This window comes from Palaemon carinicauda, chromosome 22, assembly GCF_036898095.1.
Source record: "Palaemon carinicauda isolate YSFRI2023 chromosome 22, ASM3689809v2, whole genome shotgun sequence".
Taxonomy (NCBI): Eukaryota; Metazoa; Arthropoda; class Malacostraca; order Decapoda; family Palaemonidae; genus Palaemon; species Palaemon carinicauda.
In genome coordinates, this window is record NC_090746.1 from 52,460,302 (window position 1) to 52,478,041 (window position 17,740).

At 40.4% G+C, this 17,740-nt stretch overlaps 1 protein-coding gene across 1 annotated transcript in view; it reads right to left on the bottom strand.

Moving 5' to 3' along the window:
- Positions 1-481: 481 nt before the first annotated feature.
- Positions 482-17,740, bottom strand: part of LOC137616439 (uncharacterized) — a 59,866-nt gene continuing 42,607 nt past the window's right edge. Inside the window, exons 18-23 of the mRNA XM_068346187.1 lie at positions 16,052-16,179; positions 15,793-15,940; positions 14,213-14,725; positions 13,424-13,489; positions 2,164-2,367; positions 482-2,035 (exon numbers count right to left, since the gene is read on the bottom strand). Coding sequence (XP_068202288.1) covers positions 1,808-2,035; positions 2,164-2,367; positions 13,424-13,489; positions 14,213-14,725; positions 15,793-15,940; positions 16,052-16,179 — 1,287 coding nt within the window. The 3' untranslated portion in view covers positions 482-1,807. The remainder of the gene's footprint in view (positions 2,036-2,163; positions 2,368-13,423; positions 13,490-14,212; positions 14,726-15,792; positions 15,941-16,051; positions 16,180-17,740) is intronic.

The following is a 17,740-nucleotide window of genomic DNA, read 5'->3' on the forward strand; positions in this document are numbered from 1 at the left end:
AAAGCCAATGTCCTTCCAACTTATACAGTAGTGGTATCTAAGTGTGTTGTAAGGTATTATCTGATTTCTTTGAAACTGCATGGTTTTAAGCCTAAGGTTTTATGTTCAAGTTTATTGAAGTCCCTTATGGCTGGGCTCTTGTAATGCTGGAAGTACCAAAATACTTGCCCCAAAAAATTTCCTTTGAGGAAAAAGAAACTATTGTGCTGTAATATCTTGCTCAGGGAGTGGCTTTTCTTTTATCCTCAATAGCATTTCAATCTGTACCTTTACTGGTAAAATTGGATAACAATTCCTAATCATTGCCACCCTGTGGTCCACTTGGAGCAAGAAAAAACTCATAAGCAATAAGCCTAGAGAAAATAAGGAGGTATATCCTACTCAAGATAGTTTTAAAATATTACAGAATACTTCTTCAAATCATGTTTTCAAGCAGTGATTAAAATTATATTGCATATAAAGGAAAAATCAAATGACTATGTATCATCAATTTATATTTAGTTAGATAACAATGAGCCAATTACAATTCCTATGTACAGGGTGGAGAATAAAATGTGATTACTGAATACTGAATAAAATATGAATACAATATTTCTGTTCATTTGGCACTATACATTGTATTTACAAGAACTACAAAAAATTTGTGGCTAACCTGCACAGTCTTTGTATGATTGTCTAGATAAATAAGATATCTAACAATGGCCTAAAATTTCGTGGCAGATACGATGAATTTGAATAAATTATATATATAATATATTTTTATTAGAAAAAAACAATGGTAGCAAAATGAAGTAATGAAAAGGGTAAAAACAACCACAAGCCCAAACTGACCGTACAAACACGTTTCCCTTAAAAAATCACGCATCATTTAATTTGGCCCAGAATCAGAGTGATACTGGTGTATGTTGCAAACAAGCACTCAAAACTAATCCTTTTGTAAAAAGTGCAAGGACAAATTACACATCAGTGTGTCAAACTTTCCTCCAGACCAAATTCTACATCAAATAAGATCTAACAGTTAATGATCTATGTCAAACTAGCACTTTAACCTTTAACAATGTTTTGGTGCAAAAGTGAAAAAAATAGCTCGCTTTCGGTGTACAAACAATGTAGAGATAAACAATATAGCACCTTAATAAAAATACATTTAACTGGTTTTCATGGTCTCCAAAACACTGTCAAACATTTTTATTAATATTTCTTTACTATTTTATTTCCTTTAAAATCATACACAAGGTAAAAATACTTTTTGTTATACAGTATAACTATGATGGCAGAGAACATGCAAATAACACTTTTAAAACCACGATCTCATAGCTAAATGTCTCAAATTGGTAATCGTTATTTGGTGTTAGTCAGTGTGGTCCAGTATAAATAACCATAATGTTACGAAAGGCCTTCTTCCTTGGTTAGTTTCCCTTAGATACGGTAAATTTCTGAGTTGATATATAAAGGGCTTGAACAGTAATGGGAAGACAGTAACACGATGTGGATGAATAATTAACAGATGATAATGATATTCGACCAGAGATAATCAAATTCTGCTATACTGTACCTTATACTGTAAAGTAATTGGTACACAGAATTTGATAAGGGTTTCTTTGACTTCATCACATTATATATTAAATGATTAATCTATATGGCTTAGTCACAGTTGCTTATAATTTGAGATTCATTGTGAGTGATGGTTTCAAAGATAACCCTCGTTTATTGCAGCCACCAGATATCTGCTCTAGGCAACAAACTGGTCAAGGGCGGATGAAATGGACGAGGTGATAGATGGGCTCTTGATGTAGTACAAACTAGATTAAAGGCAAGTGGGTACACATCTTCGCAAAGGACGCGCTGATGAACTCCTGCTGGCGTATACTCTGGTACGATCCTGTGTAACAATGACTGGAGTGGAACAGCGACCATCTTCAGCCACAGTTACTAGACCAATGGTGAAAGACCCTGCTAATGGGAGCCCAGTGACAAGAGCTTTTGTGCGATGAGGTGATCTAACATGTTGGACCACTCTTCCACCTACAAGTACCTGAAAGATTATAAAGGGAAATAAGTATAAAATTTTTGAGAAAGAAAAAAAAAAATTTTTTTTTTAAATTTCAGAATTCAGTATTTAGCAATAAAGTATCAACACAACTCGCCATTACAGTTATGTACCTGGAAACCAGCAACACAGTCATGTTCCAAAGGAGCCCATGCAATGACCACCCCATCCACACCAACCCTGCGGGTAATGTGAAGATTTTGTGGACGAGGAACGCAGGTGACCTCAACTTCAGATGTGCTACCTAGGGGCGATCTTGATCGCCATTCAGGTGCAGACGCACAGTCTACTGCAGCGTCTAAAGGAGCTACACCAGTCTGGGAAAAGATTACCGGTAATGTGTTATTGAAAGATATAAAACCACATTTCCTTATATAGGACAGTAGGAAGATTCCATGATTTGCACTTTCTTATTACAGTACTGTACTTCATATACATAATGAAACCACAAGTTTGAAGACTAATAGTAAATAAAAAAAAAATTTCAAAATATTTAATTTATTCTCCATTGATGATAATACTCTTCTGAAATGAAGAGATGGCAACTGTCTGTGAGTATAAATTTCAAATTCTTATAGATGGCTTTATTTATTTAAATGTTCAATGCATATTTTAATTGCTATCATTGCTGAAAAAGGCCTTATGTTATTTAATACAGTAAAGTATGTTTAGATATAATACCCCACAACATATTACTGAACACTTCAAGTATGGTAATCTTCAATGCAATATGTTTGAAATATTATAAGGGATACTACATTGATCTTTGACACAATAATTTGTAGCCTATCAAGGTATAGTTCGGTAACTACATATTTAAACACTGCGCCTTTTGTTAAAGCAAATACCATTTGGTTTTTAAATACATATATCCTATTGCTGGTGTGCATGAAATACTTTTGAGATATTAGCCAAAGGCTTTACAATTATGGGCAATTGAATAAATATTACTGTACTATTTGTACTTAAGTATTAAGTAAAGAGAGAAAGGCATCATATAATAAATAACAGTGTGATTGATTAACTAATACAGTAAGTTCCATACGTACAAATGGCTAACCTATGAACTTGCATATGCTTAAGATGTTATACATTAAAATTTATTGCCGAATTTTAAATTGCGCTGGTGTGCGGTAGATTAATTGGTGTCTCTAGCACTTTACATTGTGCTGAACATAACTACATCTTTGTTTATATTATTCTCAGTCATGTGTGGTCTCGCCCAACAAGTGATTATGCATATTGTATCGTCTATGTTCTTTGTGTGAAAATCTTTTTACATTAACAACAAGGATTTTGCATTAAGATGGTGGTGATCTCCCGGGTGCTGTAAAGAAACAAGGTTTTGACAATAGAACCCAAGATAAGTATAACAGTGGAACAATGTGAAAAGATTGTAGACATTGCACATTCTTTAACATGAACAATTCCACCATCTCTATGACATTCAAGGACAATGACAAAATATGTGTCTCATAGAGTTCTCTGCCCATGTAGTCGACCATTAATTTTACGAAATGAAAAAAAGTTATTAAAGTAGACGGTCCTAAGCTTAATACTTTATCAAAGAAAAAGCTAAAATCTCTATCCTTTATTGGTAGCTATAATTTTAAGGTTTGAGCAAACCTCCATAATGGGAAGTAACTGGCAAGGCATTTAAATATTTATGGAAGTTAAAAATTCTGAGTTTTTACCCAAGCAGGTGTTTAATGTTGGTGATACAGGATTGTATTTGAAGTGGATGGCACACAGAAATGATATTTCTGTGAAAGAAAAGGCAATGCTAGACTTTAAAAAGTGGCCAAAGATAGACGTAACTACAACGAGGTAGCAATGCTCCTCCTCTTATCGTACCATGCAAAGAACACAAGATCCCTTAAAAATACAGCCAAGGGATCTCTTCCTGTCACAGAGAAAAGTAACAACAAAAGCCTAGGTTATGTCCTTTTTAAGACTGATTGTCCCATAATTTTAAGGACATTTTATTCAACATTGTTCTTGGAAGACTTTTATCAAAATATTAAGGTTGTCTTTCTACTCCCCCAAACACTGAATCATATATTGAATATATGGACCAGGGAATAATAGTAGCATTTAAGAAATTTTATTCAAGTTCCACCTTTCAGCAAGTATTACAAACAAAGGTTATATCAAGAATATTAATTTTGCATGGCATGAAATTATAACTTGCTATCATAAGAGGGGTGTATAAGGAAAGTGTGGCCGCAGTTTGCTCAGGACTTCATTGATTTGAAAAGGTGGAGGAAGAATTAAAACTGCCTTTATCTACTTGTTGACCCTAAACAAGAAGCAAGAACTTGATTTAGAAGAAAATGACTTGTTGAACTCCTTGATGCTATCATCAAGAGTTAACTAAGGAAGACCTTATGTAACTATAAGCTCAAAGAAAAGAGTAGGAGAGACATATTTGTTAAATAACCTAAAGGATTCGAGATAAAGTCTGGCAAAATTTGAATTGCTGAATCCTCCAGCCAAATAGTATACAAAGGTTGTAGCAGCCATTCATGGTGCAGTACAAAACTATGGTATTAACTACGATGGAAAAAAAAAAGACCACCACCCAGTCATCACTGGATTCATTCTTCAAAAGGGTTGATAAACTTTCTTCTGAACCTGTTCCAACAGCATCAAGTGGTCATAGTATTTAAGTTTAATTCTGGGCCCCCTCTTCTATTGCAGACAAACCTGTCTCTTAACATCACCATCTAGCACTTCCTCCTCCAGTCAGTAACTCGATGTGTCGCATCACTCCACGTCCGGTCCCATGTCAGTTATGCTACTTTATAAGGTAAGATTACTTCCTATGTTTATTTTTTTAATCTGACATTAGCTAATTTCAAGATTATTTTATTAGATAGTTTCTTTAATTTTCTTTGAGTGTGTGTTAGCTTGATAGTGTATATATCAAGAATAACTACATAGGTTATATCAATGCTCTATGCATCAAGAAAATTTAACAAAACATGATGTTGGTCATTAAATAGCTAAGGAAATAAAATGCAGTATGAATTAATAAAATTTTTTTAAGGATTTCTTATGAATAAATAGCTATTTGAATACCATATTGATACTCCAATTATTTATGTAAACTAGTATCGTAAACATGAATACTCGCTAGAGGTACCATAATCAGCTAACCAAAAATGGGAAAAGTTGATTTTTGGTCGGCAAAATAAGAAAAGAAATTAATTGTGAATACAGCACTGTATATATAAAGTCAATAAAGGAATTCTTGTTACATTCATAGCCTAGTAAGCTAGCTTATGTAAAACAGATGAGTTTGCAAGTCCAACATGATTAGTATAAATGATTAATCATGTTGGACTTGCAAACTTTTCCGCTTGTGAACTACTTTTGGAATACAATTTCTGCATGTGTAGGGGACTTAGTGTAACAGTACAGTATTTAATTATCAGATCTGGTTGTCTGAATACTGCATATCTTTATTAATACTCCATTTATGGCTTGATTTTTAGCATGCAAAAGAATTACAGGGGAAATGCACATGTCAAAACTAAACTCACTTCGTATACTTCTCTTAAATAGAAGTACGTATTTTGTCTCAACGCTTGGGTTGCTGTAATGACCAGATAGAAGGGAGGGTTAATAAACTTTCAATGACTGTCCTTCTCTAACATAATTTGGCTTTTGTAAAACTTGAATAAAATCTATTCTAACTCCAAAGTATTACTGTAGTTCACAGGTAGTGTAAGGCTCTCCAAGTTTTACTCAAGAAAGGAAATTTTACCTTATAATTGTCACAAAATCAAAATTTCATATAAAACATTTGCACAATATTGTGATTTATGTGTCGCAGTAAACACCGAGTATTTCATTTCCACGGTACTAACAAAAGGAATTAACTGAAAAGAAAGCTTACGATAATAATCACCTATATTTCTAGTCTAAAACATATGCCATTGAACACCATTGTCACCGATTTTCTTTTAAAAGGATAATATATTTAACATCGCTGTCAGAGATTTTCTTTTAAAAGGATAAGATATTTTTCTTAATTAACGTACCCAGTCCTTTGAGTACAGTACAGTACGTTGCAAGAGTGATAACCTCACAGAATATGAAAAAAAACTGTGATACAAGTGATATAGGCTATTGCAAATGAAAAAGTGAAGCCCTCATGTTTTTATACTAGCTTAATCCCAATATGAATATTTTTTCCTACTTTTGCCTTTAGTAATCCAGATACATACTGAAATACTTCTAGCAGCATACAGTAAATCGGAATTCTCAAAAAAAAAAAAAAAAAAAAAAAAAAAAAAACTTCTGATATGACAAATTCGTAGATAATTTGTATTTTTACTAACTAACCAAACCTTAGCTACTTAATAGGGTATTACTTTCAGCATAGCTGAAATGACGAGCCATTAATTTTTAACGAGGGTTAACTACCCATAAAGCTAGTTAGCGGGTGGTAGAGAAGGGTATCTTGCTACTGCCCCCCTTCACACACCTGTGATTGAGCTCATTTTGTTTGGAGGTAAGACTTCAAGGGGGTAGGGCTGGCGGGTAAGTTTGGTTAAATAGCTAAGGTTTGTATAGTTAGGAAAAATACAAATTATCTACGTATTTGTCATTTGTTCCGTAACTGGAAGGGTGGACGTCCCATTTTGGCTTTACCCGGGGGCTCCTTATTTGAGTGTATCAGTACTCAAAAACTAAGGAGTCCCTGCACCTCTCTAAAACCTTGCTACACAAGGTCCACAGCCTACAAAAGCTGTGTGCTGAGGTATGTAGAAGTGTGACTGTCCTGGTAAAATTGAACTCGGAAAAACTGTGTAACTAGTACTTTCCCAATACCACCTCATCAGGGTATGGGGACGCAACAGTATTAGTCTTAATACTAGGTACACAAGGGAGCATGGTTTACCTGCAGTGGTTTGAGGTCAGCTATGCAGAGAACCCAGGATGCTGCTTTCCCCAAGAGAGGGGAGAATGAAGAAAAGAATAAGGGCCAGTCAAACCTTTTCATTCACGCAGACTAAAACCGGGTAACAATGCCCTCAACCTTCTGCTACTTGTCCAATAAGGAGCTTGAAGTTTTAAACCAGCTGTTATGCAGCCACCACAGGACCGATAGAGAACGTATCGAGCCTCCTGTGGGTCACGTCTTGCAGGTAGTAGGATGTGAATGTGGTCTGACGATTCCACACCCCAGCTTGAAGAACCTGCGTCACTGAGTAGTTTCTTTTGAATGCCAGGGACGTAGCTACGCCCCACATCATGAGCTCTGGGTCGACGTGAAGGAGGAGGGTCTGGATTCAGTGCATGGTCTATGACCTTGTGAATCCATGCTGAGATGGTGTTCTTGGTGACCCTACTCTTGGTCCTTCCTGTGCTGACGAATAGTGCAGGCACACGAGAACGGGCTGCGGCTGTTCTTTTAAGATACAGCCTCAAACTCCGCACTGGGCATAGTAAGAGATGGTCTGGGTCATTTGTTACAGTACGGAGACTAGAAATCCAGGAGTCGAATCGTGAATCCACTACTCCCGGTTTCTGAGTCTTAGCCATAAACTCTGGGACAAAGCTGAACGTTACCTCTTCCCATCCCCTTGAATGGGCGATGTCGTATGAGAGACCATGAACTTCACCGACTCGCTTGGCTGAAGCCAAAGCTAGCAGGAACACCGTCTTCCAAGTCAGGTGGTGATCGGTTGCCTGGCGTAATGGTTCATAGGGAGGTCTCTTGAGAGACCTCAGAACTCCAACCACGTTCCATGGGGGAGGTCTCACTTCTGACTGGGGGCAGGTAAGTTCATAACTCCGTATGAATAAGGAAAGTTCTAGCGATGAAGAAATGCCCATTCCTTTCAGTGTGAAGGCGAGGTTTAAGGCTGAGCTATAGCCTCTTACTGCCAAGACTGACAGGAGCATTTCTTCACGCAAATACACAAGGAACTCCGCTATTGCTGGAATAGTGGCACCAACCATGACACCAACCACAGAAGACTTTCAACTTTGCCTGGTAGACTGCTGCTGATGACTTATGCAGGTATCCAGACATCCTAGTCGCAACTTGTTGCGAAAATCCTCTCTGAGAAAGGAAATGCTGGGTAGTCTCCAGGAGTGAGGTCGTTGCGAAGCTACGGCTTTGTGGAATATGTTGGCATGGGGTTGTTTGAGTAGATTGTGTCATGGAGGGAGTTCTCTTGGGGGCTCCGTTAGGAGCTGCAGAAGGTCTGGAAACCATTCTGCGTGATGCCATAGCGGAGCTATAAGGGTAATTGAAAGATTGACCGATGTTCTGGTCTTGTTGAGTACCCTCCTCATCGAACAGAATGGGGGAAAGGCGTAAACGTCGATGTTGTCCCACCGTTGGAAAGCATCTTGCCAGAGAGCCTTGGGGTCTGGGACTGGGGAACAATACAGCAGGAGCCTGAAGTTCAGGGCCATTGCAAAGAGGTCCACAGTCGGAGAACCCCACAAAGTCAGGACTTTGTTGGCTACTAGATGATCCTAAGACCACGCGGTACTCACTAACTGAGATGCTCTGCTCAGGTTGTCGGCGAGCACATTCCTTTTGCCCAGAATGAAGCGTGCCAATAGTGGTATCGAGTGGATTTCAGCCCATCTCAGTGCCTCTACTGCTAGATGGGATAGCTGCTGCAAAAAAGTACCTCCTTGCTTGTTGATGTAAGCCACTACTGTGGTGTTGTCGCTAATCAACCACTGAGTGGCCCACCAGGAACTGTTGGAACTGTTGAAGGGCCAGAAAAACGGCCTTCATCTCTACGAGATTTATGTGGAGGTACTTTTCTGACTCTGACCAGAGGCCTGAGGTCGTGTGGTGCAGCATATGGGCCCCCCACCCTTTTTGAAGCGTCTGAGAATAGCATAAAATCCGGGGAGGACGAGAAGGTCCACTCTCTCACCCACCACTGGAGGTCAGTCAGTTCCACTGATCCCATGGGGATCCGGATGTCCGGGGAATCGCGACTTTGATTCCACCAGGACTTGAGTTGCCACTGGAGGGATCTCATTCTGAGGCGACCATTGAGAACTAGACAGGCCAGCGATGAAAGGTGACCGAGGAGACGTAACCACGTTTGGGCTGGAAGTTCTTCTCGTCTGAGAAATGGTCTTGCAACCTTTCTCAGCCTTGTTATCCTGTCGTCTGATAGGAAGGCTATGTGGAGATTGGTGTCTATGATCATGTCTAAATATACCAGTCTGAAGCAGAGAAGACTTCTCGAGATTTACCATGATCCTCAGATTCTGGCAAAGTCTCAGAAGTTTGTCTCGGTGTTGAAGAAGGGTTGACACCGAGTCTGCTAGGATTAGCCAGTCGTCCAGATAACGGAGGAGATGGATGCCAAACCTGTGTGCCCAAGATGACACTAGGGCAAACACACTGGTGAAAACTTGGGGTACTGTACTATGGAAAGACCGAAGCACAGCACCTTGAACTGTTACTCCTTGTTGTCTAGGCTGAATCTTGAGTACTTCCTTGAAAACGGATGGACTGGAATCTGGAAGTACACGTCCTTTAGGTCCAGTGTACAAATGAAGTCCTGATGTCTTACTGCTAGTCTGACCGTGTCTGCCATCTCCATGCTGAACGGAGTTTGTTTGACAAACTTGTTCAAGGCTGAGAGGTCGATGACTGATCTCCAGCCTCCAGACGCCTTTCTTTACAAGAAAGAGTTGACTGAAGAAGCCTGGGGAAACCGTCGAGGACCTCTTGGAGAGCGCTCTTCTTCAACAAGGTCTGGGCTTCTGCCCGAAGGGCTTGCCCCCTTGCTGATCCCAGTGTCTGTTGACACTGGATTCCTGGTCAAGGGAGGTATAGATGTTATGAACAGGACGCGATATCCTAGACGGATCACGGAGATTGTCCAGGAATCGGCCCCGAGGTGCTTCCATCTGTCTGAGCAACTTTGTAAGCATCCCCCCACTGGTGGAAACGCAGGGGGACTGCCTATCCTAGCGTTTGCGGCCTCAGCTGCTCCCTCTAGGATTCTTTCCTCCCCTGGAGGACTGTTTGCCTTTCCTGTCCTTGACAGAAAAGGGCTTATTAAACACCACTGTCTTCGCTGCTGGTTTCGTCGTTACGGTCTTGGTTGGACGGGACTGCTGAGGTGTTGGAGGTTTATAGGGATTAGTTGTTAAAGCCCTATGGAGGAGGCAGTCTCGATGAGACTTCCTCCACCTCTCAGCCGCAAGTTCCACATTCTGAGGCTCAAACAGATGGGCCCCCTCTAGGGAGGAGTGTCTGAGTCTATTTATCTCGACGCATGAGACCTGTTGGTGGAACCTCTCAGACACTGCATCTCGACATTTCAAGATAGTGTTAGCCCACAAGTTTGAAACTTGGTGGGCAAGAAACTTGATGGTGCGAGTGCCTGAGAGTAAAAAGGTCTCTATTGCCTTCCTGGTATGCTCCTTGGAAAAATCCTCGGATTGTATCAGGATACCTAAGGTCCCTAACCAGATGTCCAGCCACGAAGTAGCTTACATCGCATACTTAGCGACCTTTTCCTGGTTAAGGACTTCGGCCGCCGAGAGCGAGACCTGCCGGCTGGAGTCTCTCTCAAGAGGGACTCCCCTGGTTAGCTCTTCCAGAGAATGGTGAAGTGGAAGAGCTGAACTGGGTTCCTCCAGGATCTCAAAGTACCTCCTTTGCTATACGCGAGAAGGTGCACTGTCAGACAGATCCCCTGAAGGGAAAGGGACCGAAGGTTCCCTACGAGGAGTCACCGTAATAGGTGGGTCCGCCTTAGAAGGCAGTTTAAGGATCCTGAACCCCTCTGCTTGTGCCTGTTTCCCTTCTCCCGCTGGGCACACTGAAATGCGTTTGCGGGGAGGGAAATGAGGCGATGGTGACCTTGCTGGATGTAGATCCTGCGCCCGTGCCTGATGCACGGGGAAGGATACTGGCGCGCAGGGGAGAATACTGGTGCGCGCAGGCACACAGGAGAATATTGGCGTGTGGTGGCGCATGCGCATGTCTCTGTGCGTGTGCACGAAGAGATTTGGCGCGCAGGAGAGCGCGAATGTCCAGGAGAGCGATGGCGCACAGTTGAGCGATGGCGCACAGGTGAGCGATGGCGCACAGGTGAGCGATGGCGCACAGGTGAGCGATGGCGCACAGGTGAGAGCTGCATTGCGCCTGCTGTCTCACCTATAGTGTGTTTGTGCTCCAGAGAATAATGGCGCGCAGGCATTTGTTGACGCGCAGGAAAGTACTGGTGTGCGGGAGCATGCTGGTGTGTATTAGAGAATTGGTGTGTGGGGGAGTGCTGGCGCGCGGGAGATAGTTGACGCGTGGGAGATAATTGACGCGTGGGAGATAATTGGCGTTCAGGAGAGCGCTGGTACGCAGGTGGGCGCTGGCGCGTAGGCAAAGGAGAGCGCAAGCGCGCTGTAGTGCGCTGGCGCCCCTGGGCCAGCGCATGGGCGAGCCTGGGCGTGTGAGCGCAGGTGAACACGGGCGCGGGGTGCGCAGAAGAGCGCTAACGTGCAAAAGAACGTTGGCGCTCAGGCGCATGAATTTGCTGCCTCCTATGAGGGCGAGCAGGTGAAGGGGCACGCCGAAGCGCTGTTGAGTGCTGACGAGCTGCTGGTAAGCGCTGAAGTCCTGTAGGTTGGCGAGCTGCAGGGCGATGGCACGCAGCTGCGCACTTTGGTAGAGCTACAATAAGCTTTATCAGTGACAGGAACGGTGATGGCAGGTCGGCAGGTCTTGAGGGTGGATGTCGACGTGCCCTTTGTAAGGGGGACCATTCACTGAAGAGGATCGCGAACGATCAGGAGAGAGGTCCATGACTGAAGTCACAAGACTAGTTGCAGGAGCAGTGACGATCGATGAATGAAGGTCAGATGACTGCAGCGGAGGCTCCTCTGCAGGGGACGGCTGCGACGACGATGAACCAAATAGGTGCCTCTTAACCGCTGGTGAAGGGAGACCTCTAAGACGATGTGGAAGGTGCGCTTTCTGACGAATGTGCCCTCTGGGGATTGTTGGATCAGCAAGCTGACCGTGCGCCACAGCAATCCTCCGAAGAGGAGTCTCTATAAGTGAACTCCCCTAAGGGAGAGAAGCACTTGCAGGAGAGACAGACGTTGAACTTAGTTTCCCCCTCGAAAGATGTTCAGGAATGGGGGAAATTAAGTCAGCGGCAACCGCTGGAGAGTCTGGAGGGGCTGAGGAGTTGGATGATACTGCACGAGACACCTCTGACCCAATGATGTCGACAATGGTTAGAGGATCTACCTCTGACGGCGACGATGATTGCTCAACAGAAACACCCATGCGGATGAACTGTAGCAAACCTTCCTTGGAGGCCGGACCCATAAGCCCCAAGTAAGACCAAATCTGTAAAAGAGGGGTAAGTGACAAGGCCTCACCCGGGGAGATAGGTGGGGCTGCTTCGCTAGGGGAAGCAACATCATTTCTCAAGAACCAGGGTTGGCCGACATTAACTTGGTCTACGCTACTACTCGACGGTCTCTCGTAAGAGACCGAACGAGTAGGAGCTTTAGAGGCGGGTCGGGATTCGAAAGAAGAGGCCTTGGGTTTTTCTTCCTTCAAAGGAACCTTCAAAAGAGAAATATCCCGCTTGGACTTCTTCTTCAGCCATCGCGCAAACCTCTCCCACTGGGAGGAAGACCACTCCCTACACTCATTACACTTATTTAAGCTATCACACCGTTGACCTCTGCATAAAGGACAAAGGGTGTGAGAATCAGTCTCCATCGCCGACATGAATGTCCCACAAGGGCAGACGGAGAGTCCAGGGCAGGTGCGCATGGTCGCAGAAGTCAACTTCACAAACACACACTAAGAACAAGAGAAAAAGCAAAAGTCATTAATGGCTGCCAATATTCGGCGAGGATCAAGAGCGGTAACTTCCGTTAACCATCCGAGCTGAAAGCAAAGTGGGCTCAATCTCAGGTGTCTGAGGGGGGGCGGTAGCAAGTGGTATGGGTAGTTAACCCTCGTTAAAAATTAATGGCTCGTCATTTCCACTACGCCGAAAGTAATACCCTATTAAATAGCGTGGTTTGTATTCCAGTTACGGAACAAACAGATATTCCAACTTGAGGCAAACTAATTTAGCTATACCGGTAATTTTGTTGTAATACTTGGTTGCATTTTTTCATTGCATTCTACCTTTTTCAATTAATTTTTCTTGCTTTGCATTATGTACCAGACAAGGATTGTGTAAACTCCTAACTATTGTAGTCATATTTCAAATCCATATGAATTGAGGTACCAAATAGTTAATGTAATCCAGTCCTTTTATAGCCTATAAGGGTATAGTACACTTGTAAATTAGGAATAACACTTGTAGTGATAGGGTACAATCGTAAATAAGGAGCAATTCTTACCACCATTCGCTTGATTTTCCTTGCATCAGAGAGATATCTGACTGGCCGTTCCCGTCTGGTCGAATCCTGAAAGAATATATTATTACAATCCTTCAAAACACAAGACAGCAATTACCTTTACAAGACAACATTGAGATACAGTAGTCTGCAAATAAAGCAATAGAATATACTTTGTGAATGGTGAGTAGTGTTAAGTTTTTTTTATCTGAGGAATAAGCTAATTATTGCATAAGATGATTTGGCTAGGTGCATTTCAAGTAATCTTTTAAGTGCAGCCAGGCAAAATGTATATAAGCTCTAGTAACTTCTTGACATGAGATAAGGATGAATGCTTTTCACAATATACTTTTCTCTTTTTGGGTAGCTTAATTAGTAGGGAAAATCAAAACAATACAAGTCCAGTATAGGGACTTCAGTTTGTTTGCTAATATGACTAAAGAGGGTACAGCAAAGCATGAAAAATTTGTCAACATTAAATTATAGTACATCTAAGATCTTTGTATTTTGCATGTATTAACACTGAAAATATATAAAAAGCAAGATTTTAGGATAATCTCACTAGTGTATAGTACAAGTGACTCAGTTGGCCTTATTATGTACATTTCAATTTGTCTGCATGAATGTGCTTTTAATCCTACAATATACTGTATGTTGTAACTTCTAGCAGTGTCCTTATATATTAAATATAAGAAAAATATGAAGCAAAGCAGTTAAGGAGAGGAAATAATTGAAGGTATTACCACACTTTAAATCAGGAAGCACTAGAAAAAAGAAAAAGAAAAAATCAACCTTTCTGCCTGTGACTTTTGTTGTAGTGGTGGATGCAATAGTCTTGGCTTCTACAGGTGGTGGTGATGAAATAATTTGATCTTCCTCCTTGACATCTGGAGAAAAATCTGTTTCCATAGGCTCATATAAAACTTTATTCACAGGTATTGTTGAAGTAAACTTGTAATGATGAGTTTCTTCTGATGTTGATCTAACTCTTTGTTTGCTTGATACTATGAATTTGGCCTTTTTATCCAGCTCTTCAGCCTTCAATTTGGCACATTCAGGCATCACACTTTGCTTTAGTGACTTTCTATCCACAGGTACAGGTGTAGACTTAGGACTTGACAATGACAATGGAGAAGGAATATATCGTGGTATGCGAGATTTTCTGCGTTCAACCAATGAAGGAGAGCCTTGACATGTCACGTGACTAGTGGGTTCCTGTATTCTGCAGGGCAAATTGGACTCAGAAGTCACATAACTAGATGGCTCTATCCCATTCAAGAAGGCGGACTGAGACAAGGTAACCATCTGGAGAGGTAAGAAGAGATACCTTGTAATTGGTTAAGAATAGAAACAGTATTGTACATGAATTCCAAGTTGGAAGCACACCTTGGCTATTTAAAATTCATTGTTTTTATGAGACCAGTAGTCATTGCCATAAGCAGTTTAAAATTTTCCAAGGCTATTAAGTAGGACAAATTAATGTCTTCCCTCTTCAATGCTAGTACAGAGAAAATAATTTCCACCCCGCTGCAAAGGTGTGCTTTCCTGTTCAAAATGAAAATATAATCATCCAAGGTACTGATACAGTAAAAAGCAATAACCATTCCAAAATACAAGATATACTGTGAAGTCACTACAATAGACACTACAGTAGTTGTTTGACTAAACTTTTATGTTCACCATTACCAAACTTAAAACAGGAAGATCAGCATTATTTTAAAAGAGCTGTACTGCACACCACTACAATGCTGAGAGAATAGAATTATGCCAATTTGGAAGTTAGTTTGATGGAAGTTAGTTTGAAAGCCAATCATCTGATTTATACAAGCAAACAAGACAGTTAGTAGAAGAACTTTTAAGATAGATTCCACAAGAACGAGAACATTCGGGTTACTGGCATGTTGAAATCTTCTGTTAAATGTTGTTGAAAAAAATAGTCAAATTATTAAGATTAGTTTCATCATTCAATATTTAGTGACCACTAAAGGTTAGTTTCATTAGCAAGAGCATCCACTTATGCTTTGCATTATTATTAATAGCATCCATTTCACACTATTAGTAAAGACATATTCTTTCTTAAACCTTCTAGAGAAGTGGCCTCAAGCTTGACTCAATATTGCCCATATCCAATTCAATTTAGTCTTTTTTATTACTTCATGTCCTGAAAATGTTAAGATGATGTGAATAATCCACTATTAATGATGAAATATATTCATGCTCCATAACACTTAAGCTTGAAAATATACAGCATCTTTCTTTGATAATTTATATAAATATATATATATTACAAATGAAAATGTAATATTTAGTAATTTTTATTTGACAAATGATAAATGAATTCTTGTTTTGTAGGAGTTTTTACACTTCATTACCTCTTCAGGCTGGTTGAGGAGTGAACAAACAGCTTCAACATCAAAATCAGTTGCACCAATTTCATCACTGTTAGCCTTCTCTTGATCACCATCACTAACTTCTTGTAGTCGACGCAGTTGATTTATCACTACGCTCATATTTCCAGATCTATTAAAAAGGAAAACATTACCTGCATGGTGAATTACATTAAAATGTTCTGTAATGTATTTGTACAATGTTAGCATCAGTATGGCTACAAAAATAATCTCTATTCTTTACCTTAAAATAGCCCTGATCTGACAAGCTAGTGTAGAAATTATAGAATCTTTGAGTTTCCCTCTATGAACCAGTTGTTCAACCTCCTTTGTAAGTTGTTCAATCTGATGTGTAAACTGTTCAACATCCACCTGTAAAAAAAATATATTTCCTTTTTATTTTCATGTGTATTATAACATCTTGGAGCCTATCCAGGGTCTCAAGTAGTTTTTTTAAAACCCTTTTTGTACGAGATAATTACCTAGTTAGGTAACACATGCCATAATCTTTTACAGTGCAGATAGTTTTGAAATTGAATAATAAAGTTCTTAAATAATTAAAACAGCATTGAATCAAAATATTTACCTAAATAAATATGTAAATATCATAGATTCCTTTCTTTAGTAGTTTTTGTGAGGCAAAGTATAAGGTGAGCATCCAAGTGCCATTTTCAAGTAGTATTATTAAAGATGATGTAATTACATTTTTTTTGCTTGCTGTAATTCTAGAAATTCAAAATAAACAAAATACATGTAAAGCTATTTCCATATCATGTTTTTCCTACTTATGACACCAAAAAGGAAAACACAACGAACGAACAGATTTACACATCAAATTAGTACACATGTAATAGCTTTAAGTAAACTATGGTAGCCTACGGTAGTCTATAACACAGTATTGACATTTGTGCAATATTTACTATAAGAAGCTTTGAGTAAGTTTGGAAATTACATATTCGAGCCAAGCTGAACACGTAATCATCGTCAACTGATTAAAGCTACTGCTATCAAGGATATGCGCACATAAATAAAAAGTATTCTTAATAAAGTATATTTAGTTTTCACTTGGATGTGCAAATGCATTCGTTACTCCATTAATTGGGATTAGCGATGAAACAAACAAAACAAAATGGTACCCCCTTTGGGCATTACATAAAGGGAAAATAATGTATAGAATCGCTTTTATTTCAGTTATTTTCAATTTCTAAGCATACTTTGAGCAAAACAAAATTTGTAATAACATTTTTTACATAACCAAACCCTACACATGGTTTCATCTGATTTAGTGTGAGATATATTAAAATTGGTCTTTATTTTTTACAAGTTGCTACAAGGTTGTCCCCACTAGACCTTCATTCCTAGCAGAGGCTAACAGTGTTCCTTCTCTGCCACGTGCCCAAAGTGTACGACTGGCCAAAGGACCACTGGGTATCCTGCAACTTGGGCATGCAACAACTGAAGGAGGAATCAGTCTAAAATAGATCGCTCGCCTACCAGAACTTCAGCGGGTGCTGCCAACCCTTTGCACCCTTCACTAGGAGCAGATTCCATGCATGCCTTCCTTACCCTTTAGGTGGAGAGCGCAGGTTTGGCTGTTAGTCCCCGTTCGTAAGATGAGGTAACAGGAGACACAATTGGTGCTGGAGCAATTGCTCTTCAGTGCAAAAAGATGCCCTCAAGTTGATTTCGTCGTCCTACGACCTCGAAGGCTCTCCGAATTCCAAGTCTTTCTTGAATCTCGTGAGAGCGTGCGTTTTGGATGGGGAGATGCATTTAGGTGATGAGTTTGCCTCCTGAATTGTGGAATTCAAGAACATGACTCCTAACAGAGGCAAAAAGAATAAAGGGGATTTTTCCAGGGAAGTAGAGGATTTCCGAGTACAGTACACCTATACTTTGGATCACTTTAGGGATAAGAAGAAGACTACAACCT